This window comes from Tupaia chinensis, unplaced genomic scaffold (genome assembly GCF_000334495.1).
Source record: "Tupaia chinensis unplaced genomic scaffold, TupChi_1.0 Scaffold144899_1, whole genome shotgun sequence".
Classification (NCBI taxonomy): domain Eukaryota; kingdom Metazoa; phylum Chordata; class Mammalia; order Scandentia; family Tupaiidae; genus Tupaia; species Tupaia belangeri.
Window position 1 is genome coordinate 4482135 of NW_006204759.1, and position 12149 is coordinate 4494283.

At 51.1% G+C, this 12149-nt stretch overlaps 1 protein-coding gene across 1 annotated transcript in view; it reads right to left on the reverse strand.

The window, feature by feature from the left end:
* ANKFY1 (ankyrin repeat and FYVE domain containing 1) overlaps positions 1-12149 on the reverse strand; it is a 118640-nt gene that overhangs the window by 10293 nt on the left and 96198 nt on the right. Inside the window, exons 13-20 of the mRNA XM_006167603.2 lie at positions 11021-11119; positions 10628-10781; positions 8985-9153; positions 7294-7412; positions 6475-6631; positions 5599-5799; positions 3911-4087; positions 427-574 (exon numbers count right to left, since the gene is read on the reverse strand). Coding sequence (XP_006167665.1) covers positions 427-574; positions 3911-4087; positions 5599-5799; positions 6475-6631; positions 7294-7412; positions 8985-9153; positions 10628-10781; positions 11021-11119 — 1224 coding nt within the window. The remainder of the gene's footprint in view (positions 1-426; positions 575-3910; positions 4088-5598; positions 5800-6474; positions 6632-7293; positions 7413-8984; positions 9154-10627; positions 10782-11020; positions 11120-12149) is intronic.

The window sequence follows — 12149 nt, forward strand, 5'->3', positions numbered from 1 at the left end:
CCTGGTGTGAGTTTTAAGCCACCGGGTCCGGGACGCGAACCGCAGTCAACTACATGGGAGTCCAGCGACATAGCTATTACGCTAACTGCTGGTTCCCCCACGGTCATCTTTTCCAAAACGAGTCATAACTGCATTCTTACAAGCCCCTGTTTTCTGCATCAGCAGTTATCCAAAGAAGAGATTTGAGAGTTCACAAGAAGCCCACTTAGGCTTTCAGGGTTACCAGTCAGATTGGGAGGCTGCTCAAGGCCTAGACCGTGCAGGCTGGATGCCCTCCCAGAACATTTCTTGTCACAGCTCTGGCTCCTATAAAAGCCAACCTCCCTGAGGGAGAGCAAGCCCAGGGTTCAGTGCACCTCCACCCCCAGGACGGAGGGACTGCTCCAGGCACTCAGCACCGTACTCTGGGAAGTGACCGGGAATTACCGTTATTTCCGTTCTCATCCACAGCACCGTAGTCCACTCCATTCTCCAGGAGGACTGAGCAGATGGTAGGCAGGTCCTGCTGGGCAGCGAGATGGAGGGCGGTCTGGCGGTGCTTGGTTAATTCATTCACTTTAGCTCCTGCAAGAAGCTGTTGAAGTTGATTACATGAGCAGCCTCTCTGTCACAACCCAGGTCCTGCCTACAGGGCCACGCCTGCCTGTCGGCTGACATGCACAGATGGGCTACCCCCCGGCAAAGCCAGGAGCACCGGGGCCTCCCACAGACTCCTGGTGAGGCTAAACAAGCACAATTTCTGCCAAGGGCAAACCAGCAATTATCTCCCAAAACGCTCAACAGCCACTCCTCATTTCACAGAAATTCCATTTCTAAGACTTTGGTATGCGAGGACTGCCCAGGACTGCACTGAGTCTGTTGCTTCTAACGGTAAAACTCAACAGGAAAAGGCTTTGGGTATACAATGCACAGCACACCCATACAACAGGTAGCCAGATGACACGTACTGTGGATTAACACAATGGGTTTAACAAAAGGCAAGTTAGTCTGGTTCCAGCTGGAGACAGAGGGAGATGTACACACACAAGCACTGCACACAAACGCGCATGCACTTTGAAGGTTTTTTTTATTTTTAGAGGTTTTTGCCGTAGCGCACATGTGCTTACCAGGGGCAAAGAGAGAGAAAGACAGAGAGAGAGGGAAAGTGATAAAGCACCCCCCCACCCGGGGTCGGTAGGTAGGAAGGAATGGCCATCCTGCAGTCCTGTCTCCATTCTCCTCCCGGGATCTTGGGTGTGCACGCACACACGCCTGTTATGATTTTCAAGCCACCAGATCCAGGACTCGAACTGTGGTCCACCATGTGGGAGTCTAGCAAAGTAACCACTACTGCATCTGCTGGTCCCACTTTGAAGATTTTTTTTTTTTTTTTGAGAGGTTTTCGTTATAGGGCACGTACACTCGCCAGAAAGACAGAGAGAGACAGAGAAACAGAAAGTGAGAAATCACCCCCCAGGGGGGATGGTCACACCGCAATCCTTTCTCCTCCATTCTCCTCTCGGGATCTTGGGCATGCACACACATGTGCCCGGCGTGAGTTTAAACTGCCGGGTCCAGGACTTGAACCGTGGTCAACTACGTGGGAGTCCAGCGACATAGCCATTACGCTAACTGCTAGTCCCAAAGATTTTTTTAATACACACATACCAAACTTAAGGACAGCTGGGAGTGAAAGGGAGACAGACTGTGTCTAAGGTGCTCTAAGTCTTTCCACGATGAGCATGTACTATTTTTATATTATTTTTTTTAAATCAAGAACACAAAGAACTACAGAATCAAAGGCAGGAAACACCTTTAAATAATATTAGGTTGTCAGGAAAGTCATGACCTATTTTTCTATGTTTTCTTTTTTAAAAATTTAATTAAATTAAATTAATTAATTTATTTTTAATTTGACCCAGAGAGGGACAGAGCAAGAGAGCAAGAGAGAGGGAGAGAAAAAGTGAGAAAGCAAGCCACCAGTCTGGGATGTAAAATGCGGTCAGCCATGTGGGAGTCCAAGGCCCTTAACCGCCACGCCTCCTGCTGGCCCCTCTATGTTTTTCTATGCAAAAATGTGACACAACTTTCCTGACAACCCAGTAGCTTGTGTATTCATTTCATATCTGAAGACCACTCATCCGCTTTCTGTCAAAGTTCTCAAGAGAGCTGCTGCTAATAGACAGCACCGCGGGGTGTGCAGTCGGAGCCCAGCTGGCCTGCCCAGAGGTCTGCAGCCACCCTTGGTTCCTCAGTGTGTGTGCGCGGGCTCTCCGCTATGGGAGACCTAAACTCCAGTATGCTGCCCTGTTCTGCCGCTGACATCTGAGCCAGCCCCACCAGACCTCTGGGCACCCAATAGAGTCACACACAGACAAGAAACGAGTGGCTATGGGACCCTCCGGACAGGACATATCACGAGGGCACAGACATGGTCACTAGTGCTGTGCTGAGGAGCAGAGCTAGCCCCAGGGTTAGTTAGTGGCAGGGTGGACAGAGGTGCAAAGGGCGAGTCCCACCATTACCTGCACTGGGGGGAGCACATGGACCCGGGACAAGGGGCTCTTTCTGGACACTCCCCTCAGCTGTGAGCTCCAGCCTCAGAAGGCAGGACCAGACCTTGGTGAAGGATTCGGAGCCTCACCAGCCTGTCAGGTGGCCTGGTTTCCTACTACTGCAGGTCCCACCTCTGTCTTCTTGGCTGCTCCCCTGCAGCCAGTCTGTGCCCAATGCCATCAGGTCCACGTGCTCAGTCACTCTGCAGTCTGTCCCTCACTGCGGCTGACACCCTTAACTCATCCCAAAGCATCTTCTTTAAACGCTCTTTCCAGTCAAACATCAAGTCAAAAAAGCTTTTCTACAATGTGTTTCTCAGTAACAAACGCCAGGACAGGTCGGCTTCAAGCTGGGTGGTTATGGGCACTGGATCCTCTAGGGCTGACCACACGAGGCCCAGACCCAGCAGCTTGAAAAACATTCCAGGTGTGTGTGCGCCTCTGTGCCCAAACTCTCCGAAGGAGGAAGAAACACAGAAGGGACTTAGGTGTGACGACACCCATGGGGAGAGGGGGCATGGTTTCTTCTCCCCTCCTCTCTCTGGCAAAATTTGAAAAACAGCAAAACACCAGGGCAGCAGAGGGTGGGCAAGCGCCTTGGTGGCGAGTTCTGCAGCACATGCCTGGGCGTGCGGGGAAGCCCCGGGATAAGCCACTCTGCGGAGCAGCGGGTGATAAGGAACTTGCTTGCTCTGGCTTGCTGGCCCATGCTCTCTCTCAGAACAAACAGCAGCTCCTCCACTGCCTACAGGGAAAAGACTCCTCCGAGTTCTTGGTCTGAAATCGGACACCCCACAATTTGCTCTCTGCCGGCCTCTCTAACCACAGCTCCTTCACTTCTCTACTCGAATTTCAACTACAGTTGCCTAAGTAAGTCCCACGTGCACTTTCCAGTCCCCACAGCTTTGCTCAGGCCCGCCCCCTGCAGGTGGTGTGATGTCACTACACTAAAAAGGAAGCTTTGGAGTCAAATACAAATGCTTGAAATCCTAGTACACTACTAGCTCACAGCCTTGGAGAAAAAAATCTCTGAGTCTAAATTTTCTTCTTCATAAAATATAAAAAATTTCTTACACCTCTATGCAGTTTTGAGACAACTCGTTTGAAAATCCCAGTTACAGAAGGGGCTGACTACAGAAGAGGATCTCCACTCTGTGCTCAGACCGTGCCTCTACCATCTAAACCCTGCCTTCCCTCCACGCCCTGCTGCAGCATCGGCCTGCCCTGCGGCCCCTCAAAGCCCATTTTCCCGCATGTACTGGCCTAGCTCCCAAATCCACGCTGGCCTTTGGCAGCTGGCCGAACACCTGCGATGGGAGGTCTGCACACACCCCACGATGTGCCCCGTCCTCATGCAACGTTCCCGCATCACTTACCAAATTACGGACAATAATCTCTGAGCCCGCCTGGACGGCAAGGTGCAAAGGGGTCAACTTGGAAGCATCCTGGACTCTGGAATTCACGTTAGCTTGAACGCTGATCAAGAACAGGACACTTTCAATATCAGAGTTCTGAACTGCCACATGAAGAAAATTCCGGCCCTTGTTATCCACCTAAAGCAACAAGTGGGGACCAAAATGTTTTAGGAGTGTCTCCTGAGTGCCTGCAAGTTACGCTGACTGCTAGAATGGTCAGGGCGTAGTCTTTTCCTTGGTTCCAGGAAGTTCCCTCCCAAGAACCAACATTAATTGCCACCGCTCCAGCCCCACAATTTGTGCACGGTCACATCCAGGTGCTCGGGGAAGGGGACCACTGCACTGAGCAAGCTGCCCAGGCACCCTCCTGCAGGAGGAGCCGGATGTGGAAAGCCAAGGAAGGGGCAACCTTCAGGAGGGACAGGATGCTCAGGGAGAGTCAAAGGTGGAGACTGGCCTTGGAAGTCTCTTTGCTCAGGCTAAAACAAGCACCCAGCATCCTAACAGCACAGCTGCAGAGCCAGCCTCCCTCCCTGAGCAGAAACAGAAGCTTGAGAAATGTTCAGCAAGCGTCCTCTTTCACTGGATAACACACGATGGGAGAAGACCCACCCGCCAGCAGCATGTCAGACCGGGCTCCACTGAGATGAAGCGGACAGAGGCTTACTCAAATCAAAGCACACAGCGGGCTGTAGTTACAAAAGCTGTCATAGCCTGAGTGCTCAGGTGGTGACGAGGAGACACCACACGCCACACACGCAGGCAGAGCATGTGCAGAGGACGCTGCTCGGCAGTGCCAGCTTCAACCTAGGTGGAGAGGCATGTGAGGAGACGCTCTCTCGTCATGACCCTTTGATGCCATCTGAGCAGGTGTGAGGCTGACACCTACACAATCCACCGCACTAACGAAAACGCTGAAGAAGGTGAGGTAGCTCCGAAATACTGAGCAACGATCTTCAACCGTGCTAAGATTTCACTTCATTCAGGTCCCAAGTTTCCATTTCTTCTTCTGAGTGGCTCACTGTAAGTCCTGGCAGTGCTCTAAGTGCTGGCTGGAGAGGCAAGTTTCTGGAGGACTAACGTGACAAACCTCCTTAGCTCCCTCCCAGCTTCCATCATCAGGTGGTGCTATGGTCTCCCACCCAATCTGGCTCGCAGATCAGCGGTTTCCCGCCCAGATTCAGCAGCTGCACAGGGTCAACCTCAAGGGCCACTGAGCTGCTAGGGTGAATACTGACTCCTCTAAAACACTCAACGTTGCTCTAACACCACAACACGAGCTTTCCAAGTTCAGTTTAAAGCATTCTAAGACATTCGTAAGTAGGGGACTGAAACAACCAAGCAAAAGCAAAGAATGTGCTCCACTGCATATGCTGGCGAATTCCTATCCCGAGCCCCACAGCCCTGACTTCTAAGTGTGGCATCGTTACGTGGCTGGCACACGGGCCAGCACAGTGGGCCCAGCACGAACGGTCAAGTCTCACCCAGCACTGCCAGGACAGCTGAGTGGCCTAATTTTCAGAAAGGAGCATAACTTCAATGTCTTTACAGAGAAGGGCCTGAATAGCTGGTGACACTCGTTTGGTCTCCATGACGTACATTCTGCCATACTTGGGGCAGCGTAGAGGGTGTGGGGTGCCGGCACTCACCTGCTCAGCGGCCCCGGCCTCTCGTTTGAGAATGGACTCAGCTGCCTTGTTGTTCTTGTAGGTCATGGCACAAGCAAACGGGGTCAGCCCTTGTCTGTCGCGAACATTCAGGTGGATATCGGGGTGGGAGATCAACAGCTGAATGATGACGCCATGTTGGTTGCTGATGGCTACGTGGACAGGCGTTCTTCCTTCTGCATCCTACAGGCGCAGTGCACAGGTCTTAACAGCCACGTGAAAGATAAAGCTCAGGGAAAATGGGAAGGGGGATATCTTCTCAATCAAATTGTGGTTATGAGAACCAATACTACCACTCCACGCTTTCAAAGAAGCCTAACAGAAATGAGTGAGAGCCAGTCTGTGTCACACCGGGCTCCAGTGACTCAGTGGTGACAGTAAGCCCAGCACAAACACACTCGTGTTACAAGATGTGCAGTCCGCTCGGCTCGACATCGTGTTACTCCGTATGAGTACAGGCATCCTGTATAAACCTTCAGGAACCAGAACCCTGAAAAGCACCCAGGGACATAACTCGGTGATGGTGACTTGAGCTGCTAAAACATTTCCCTAAACACAGTAGTTGGTTTGGATCAGAACCAAACTCTCAATGGGATTTTATCACTAAGGGGGAACAGAAGGTAAAGAAAAATGGAACGAGTCTTCCTCGTGCTATAGTAAGGACAGAGGCACAGAGAAGGGAAGTCTGAACCTGGAATCATTATATTTGTAATGACTCTGAGAAAGTCTCTTCGCCATATCATCGTCCGTTACAGTACAGCGGAAGCCGGGGCTGAGGGATGTACCAGGTCCCTGCCAGAAGAGGAGGTTTCCCTCGTTTTGGAGCTACCACCTCCCCGGGAAAGAGAAACGCCATACCTGTGCATTCACGTTGGCACCAAACTCCAGGAGACACTGAGCCGTCTCCTCCAGCCCCCAGGAGGCCGCCAAATGCAAGGGCGTCTGCCCGTCTCTGGCCTCCTCCTCTCCTTCGCCGTTAGCACCCGGCTGTCTGGGACTGTTCACGTCACAGCCACTGGAAGGAATGGAAAGTACAGGCAGGTCATGCTTCCGCCTAGCCCAAGGCCACGCTGGTAAATGCACGGCAGCAGCCTCACCAACCCGACAAAAAAGCTGCTGCTGCCAGGGCCTGCTGGTCTTGGTCCTTGGCCTCAAATACTGGGGTCTGGGTCCTGCCCTACAGGATGCTGCAGTTGGTTCCAGGGGCCACTTGGGCAGAGACGTGTAAAAGCTCCCCAGGGCTCTGCACACATTTAAAGTTTGAGAACCACCGCTCTAAAGGTTTGCTAGTAACACTGCCTCCCACATATCCCACACCATGAGGGGCCCGTGGAGCCTGTGAACGCTCCTGCATCTGTGGAGTCCTGCAGAGGCCATGTGGTCTCCTCTGCCCAGCCTCCCAGCTTTAGTGGAAGCAGTCTGACATGACTACAGGAGCCCACAGGGCTCCCGAGCAGAGCACTGGCTCAGCGTTTAGTCTTAGATCCAGGCATGGGAGGTCCTCTCCTTTCAAGTAAGCCTTGCCTTGGCTGACAGAACGGTGACCTCTGATCATTAATCAGGAAAGCCAAGTCAGATACAAGCATGCCAAGACCGCAGGTGGGTTAAAATAAGAGAAGAGCCAGTTTGCAATAAGCTGAACAAGAAGATTTCAAGAGATACTTGGCCCTCCCAGACCTGCGAATCAGAAAGCAGGCAGTGGACTCGTTGTTTTCATCGATAGCTCTGTGAAGGAGTGTCTGAAGGCATCCGCTAGGTCCTGGACCCCAGCACGTGGCATCGCAACCATGTCTGACCTGCGGGAGAGCACAGATTACTCACAAACACTGCCAGGCAAAGCCAGAGCTTCACTGCCATGTCTGAGCTCTATGTGAGCTGCTAATCTGGGTCATACAGAAGAGGGCTGGGGGACCTGCAGATAGCATAATGGTTCTATCACTGGTCTCCCACGTAGTCGACTGTGGTTCGAGTCCCAGACCTGGCGACTTAAAAAAAAAACTCACGCCGGGCACGTATGCGTGCATGCCCAAGATCCCAAGAGGAGAATGGAGGAGAAGGGACTGCAGCGTGGCCATCCCCCCTGGGGGGTGATTTCTCACTTTCTGTCTCTGTCTCTCCGGCAAGCACACATGCCTCATTGCAAAAATCTCTTTCTCTCTCTCAAAAAAAAAAAAGAAAGAAAAGAAGAGGAGGAGGTCTGGGAATAAACTGACGGTAACCTTACTCTGAGCCACTCATCGGCTACAACATCGGTTAACATCTGCCCTGTGCACGTTCTGCACTAGGTCCTGCGGATGGGCTTTGGAACTGTGATTTATGTGCAGTCAGCGCCCTCTAGAGCTGTGTCCTAGAAGGGCAGGAAACACAAGTGCCTACAGAAGTGTGAGCCACTGGTAACATAACCGTAAAGCTAAGCGATGCCAATCACAACTGGGTGAAACCTTCAGGTGAACGATGCCTGGATGGCACAGTGCAGGCCTTTCAGACAGCTAAGCCAGCGTGCCCAGCTTTACAAAACATCGGTTAATATCTGCCCTGTGCACGTTCTGCACTAGGTCCTGCGGATGGGCTTTGGAACTGTGATTTATGTGCAGTCAGCGCCCTCTAGAGCTGTGTCCTAGAAGGGCAGGAAACACAAGTGCCTACAGAAGTGTGAGCCACTGGTAACATAACCGTAAAGCTAAGCGATGCCAATCACAACTGGGTGAAACCTTCAGGTGAACGATGCCTGGATGGCACAGTGCAGGCCTTTCAGACAGCTAAGCCAGCGTGCCCAGCTTTACAACTTTTGGGGCCTATCTTGGGCACAAGAGAGACAAACCTTGGAAGGTTCAGGAAATGACCACTGTGGTGATGATGAGGGTGGCCCACATCAAATTAACCCATCCCAGGAGGAGGCTCCCAAGGGAATGCCTCCACTTGCTTGTTTCTTTGTAGTTTTCTTGGTAAAAAGAAAAGTGTTGGCTGAGACCACGTTGTACTGAAAGTTCCTTTAATATACCTTTCAACTGCTTAGCTCTTTGTTCTTCAAGCTTATTCATGTGTTTCTTCCCAGAAAGAAAGAAAGACACAAAGGGACACCAGGCATTCCCAACGGGGTCCACTCCCAGTCTCGCCAGCCAGGACCACAGCACGCACGTGCACGCTAGGGGGCACAGGGAGGCCTCAGAGCACCAACCTCCCAGGGGGGTCCGGTCTCAGTGTTTCGTTAGTGCTGTGCCACCACTGGTCCCAGCTGCGTGTCCTCAACCCCCAGTCCATCCTCGGCAGATCTTCTCTGGGGACTGCTGTGTAGGCATCAACTCCCTCTCTGACATGGAAGCTGTGCTCCCGCCCCCCGGGGACAGGCTAATGCTGAGCTATCTCACCAGAGTGGATGCAATGTCCTCCAGGTTATTGGCCAAAGCCAGCCACAGCGGGGGGTTCCCCTTCTCATCTGGCACAGACATGTCCGCCCCGCGGGTGCAGATGGCATCGACCACCAGTGGAAGCTGATTTCTGATGGCCAGCTGAAGGGCCGTCTCTCCATCCTGAGTCCTGCTAGGACAAATACACCAAAAACAAAACCAACATTTGTAACTGGAGCCGAAGGATGAAGGGGGTCCTCTCGGGCATTCCAGAGCCTAGAATCCACCATGTCTCTTAAACAAACTTCACTCATATTTGTTAGTATTTTCTCAGGAAGATTAAATCTGTCACTAATGTCTGTCCCTTCTGCCTTTTTAGAAAATACAGCTATGCCACATGATTATACCCAGAAGAAAACTGAACAACATCCCAATGTGATGAAATCTTAGAGGAACACAGCTGCTATTAATAGGCTCTGAATGAAATGGCACCCTCACTACCCACTTGACAAAACACTTTTCCCCCCACTCAGTCATTCAGGGTCACTTGACACTGGTGATAAAGATCAGTTTCTTTGAAAATACAACCACAATTGGGACCAGCAGTTAGCATAATGGCTATATCGCTAGACTCCCATGTAGCTGACTGTGGTTCGAGTCCTGGAGCCGGTGGCTTAAACTCACATCAGGCTCATGTGTGTGCATGCCCAAGATCCTGAGAGGAGAATGGAGGAGAAGGGAATGCGGCATGGCCATCCCCCCAGGGGGGTGATTTCTCACTTTCTGTCTCTCTGTCTCTCTCTGTCTGGCAAGCACACGTGCCCTATAGCTAAAATCTCTCCAAAAAACAAACAACCACAATAAATATGTAACTCTGTGTCTTTTACCCCTCAAATCCATTGGTAGCTCATTTGTTGGGATGTTTTTTATTATAGTTGAAATTCTATTTAAAAATTGATGGTAGGGAACCAGTTAGCGTAATGGCTATGTCGCTGGACTCCCACGTAGTCGACAGCGGTTTGCGTCCCGGACCCAATGGCTTAAACTCACGCCAGGCACGTGTGCGTGCATGCCCAAGATCCCAAGAGGAGAATGGAGGAGAAGGGATTGCGGCGTGACCATCCCCCCTGGGGGTGATTTCTCGCTTTCTATCTCTCTGTCTCTCTCTGTCTGGCGAGCGCACGCGCCCTATAGCGAAAACCTCTCCAAAAAAAAAAAAAATTGATGGTAGATGGTTCTTTTAAAAATTAATTTATATAATTTAATTTGACCAAAGAGAGAGGGGGTCAAGAGAGAGAGGTAAATTAAGAAAGCAAACTGTCCGGTTCAGGACTTGAACCACGGTCAGCCATGTGGGAGTCTCGTGCCTTAACACCCTATCACCTGCTGGGCCCTGTAGATGGTTCTTTATAAAGAGATTTATGTGATACTGCGCACTGGTCCTGGAAGGTTCAAACGAGAACAAAGAACAGTGCCCTTTCCTTCCCACAGCACCAGCCTACTGATTATACTGTCACTGCACTACACTGGTGGACTTTAGAGCCACTTCTTCCCTCCTTTAATTCACAGGGAAGAGAAGTGCTCTCCACAAGCAGGACGATGCGTGTGAACCAGCTCAGTGAGACGTGGTTGGCATCAGGGTGGAGTGTGCGGTTCCCTCTTACCTGACGTTGATATCTGCCTGGTGTTCTAAGAGAAAGAGAGCGCTCTTGCTGTCCTGCCGCTGGATGGCCATGTGCAGCAAGGTCTGCCCGTCGGACATGGTGTCGTTGATGGAGGCCCCGGAGCCCAGCAGCTGGGCTGCGATCGTGTGCATGCCTGGGAGAGAAGCAAGCCCTGATCCGTGCAGGCTCAGTCTGCCCACTGCCTCAGCATCTCTGACGACAATCCTATCCTCTCAGCTTTCCATGAGATATAACCAGCTTAACCCAAGTGGAAAGGCTATTTTATAGCCAAATGACCAGCCCCACTCCCCTCCTTCCCTCTGTGTCTCCTACCCAACCACCTGCCCTCGACAGCTGTCTGTCTGCTGGTCAACAGCCTGGGGCACAGCTTACCAGTCCACAAGGCCAGGCCCAGCACAGTCTGGTCTCGGGAATCCTTGAGACTGAAGTCCGGAATAATTTGCAAGTTGTTGGTGGCATGAAGAGCATTGGCTAGATGTTTTTAAATAGGAAATAACATTTGACGTCACCATCCCACGGATCACATTTGAAGCACTCACGAGTAACAACTGAGTTTCAAACCGAATGACTGGCTATAATACAATCACCACTACACAGACAAACAGAGAAATCTTCTTGTGGGAGTAGAAGTAAAGAAATCTAATAATTTGGGGCAAAGCTTATGGGGAATATTACATTTTTTAAAAGTTTAAAAACACTTGGGGCCAGCCAATGGTTTGGAGGTTAAGGCACTGGACTCCATATGGCTAACTCCCTGTTCAAAGCCCAAGACCCAACACCTTGAGAAACACACCAGGTGTGTACATGCCCAAAATCCCCAAAGGAGGGAGGAATGGAGGAGAGGGGATTGCAGTGTGACCATTCCCCCAGAGGGGAGGTTGCTTTCTCATTTTCCCTCTATCCTGGGCAAGCACATGCACCCTCTGGCAAATTAAAAAACCAATAATTTAAAAAACCCCACTGATGTAGTACCTAAGGAAACAGACTCCACTATGGAAACACACGTTACTGACTTCATTATTATAAGGAAGACTGAAACATGCTCTGCTGATGGCTTCCTAATACCTAATTCCCACAGTCGTAACACTCCTGTGAGGACCAAGAAAAGGGCAAATTCTACTTAAAACTCCTCTTTCCTCCAGTACAATGCTAAAAAGTGCTGACCTTCACAAGGACTGAGTCAAGAACAAAATCAGTTTTAGGACAGGAATAAAAAAGTCAACGGGGCCGGGACCAGCAGTTAGCATAATGGCTATGTCGCTGGACTACCATGTAGTCGACCACAGTTTGAGTCCCAGACCGGGTGGCTTAAACTCATGCTGGGTGCGCGTGTGTGTGTGTGCGTGCCCAAGATCCCGAGGGGAGAATAAAGAAGGGATTGCAGTGTGGCCATTCCCCCGGGGGGTGATTTCTCTCTCTCTCTCTCTGTTTTTCTGGCGAATGCACATGCCCTATAGTAAAAACATCTCCCCCCTCAAAAAAAAAAAAAAAAAACCCCACC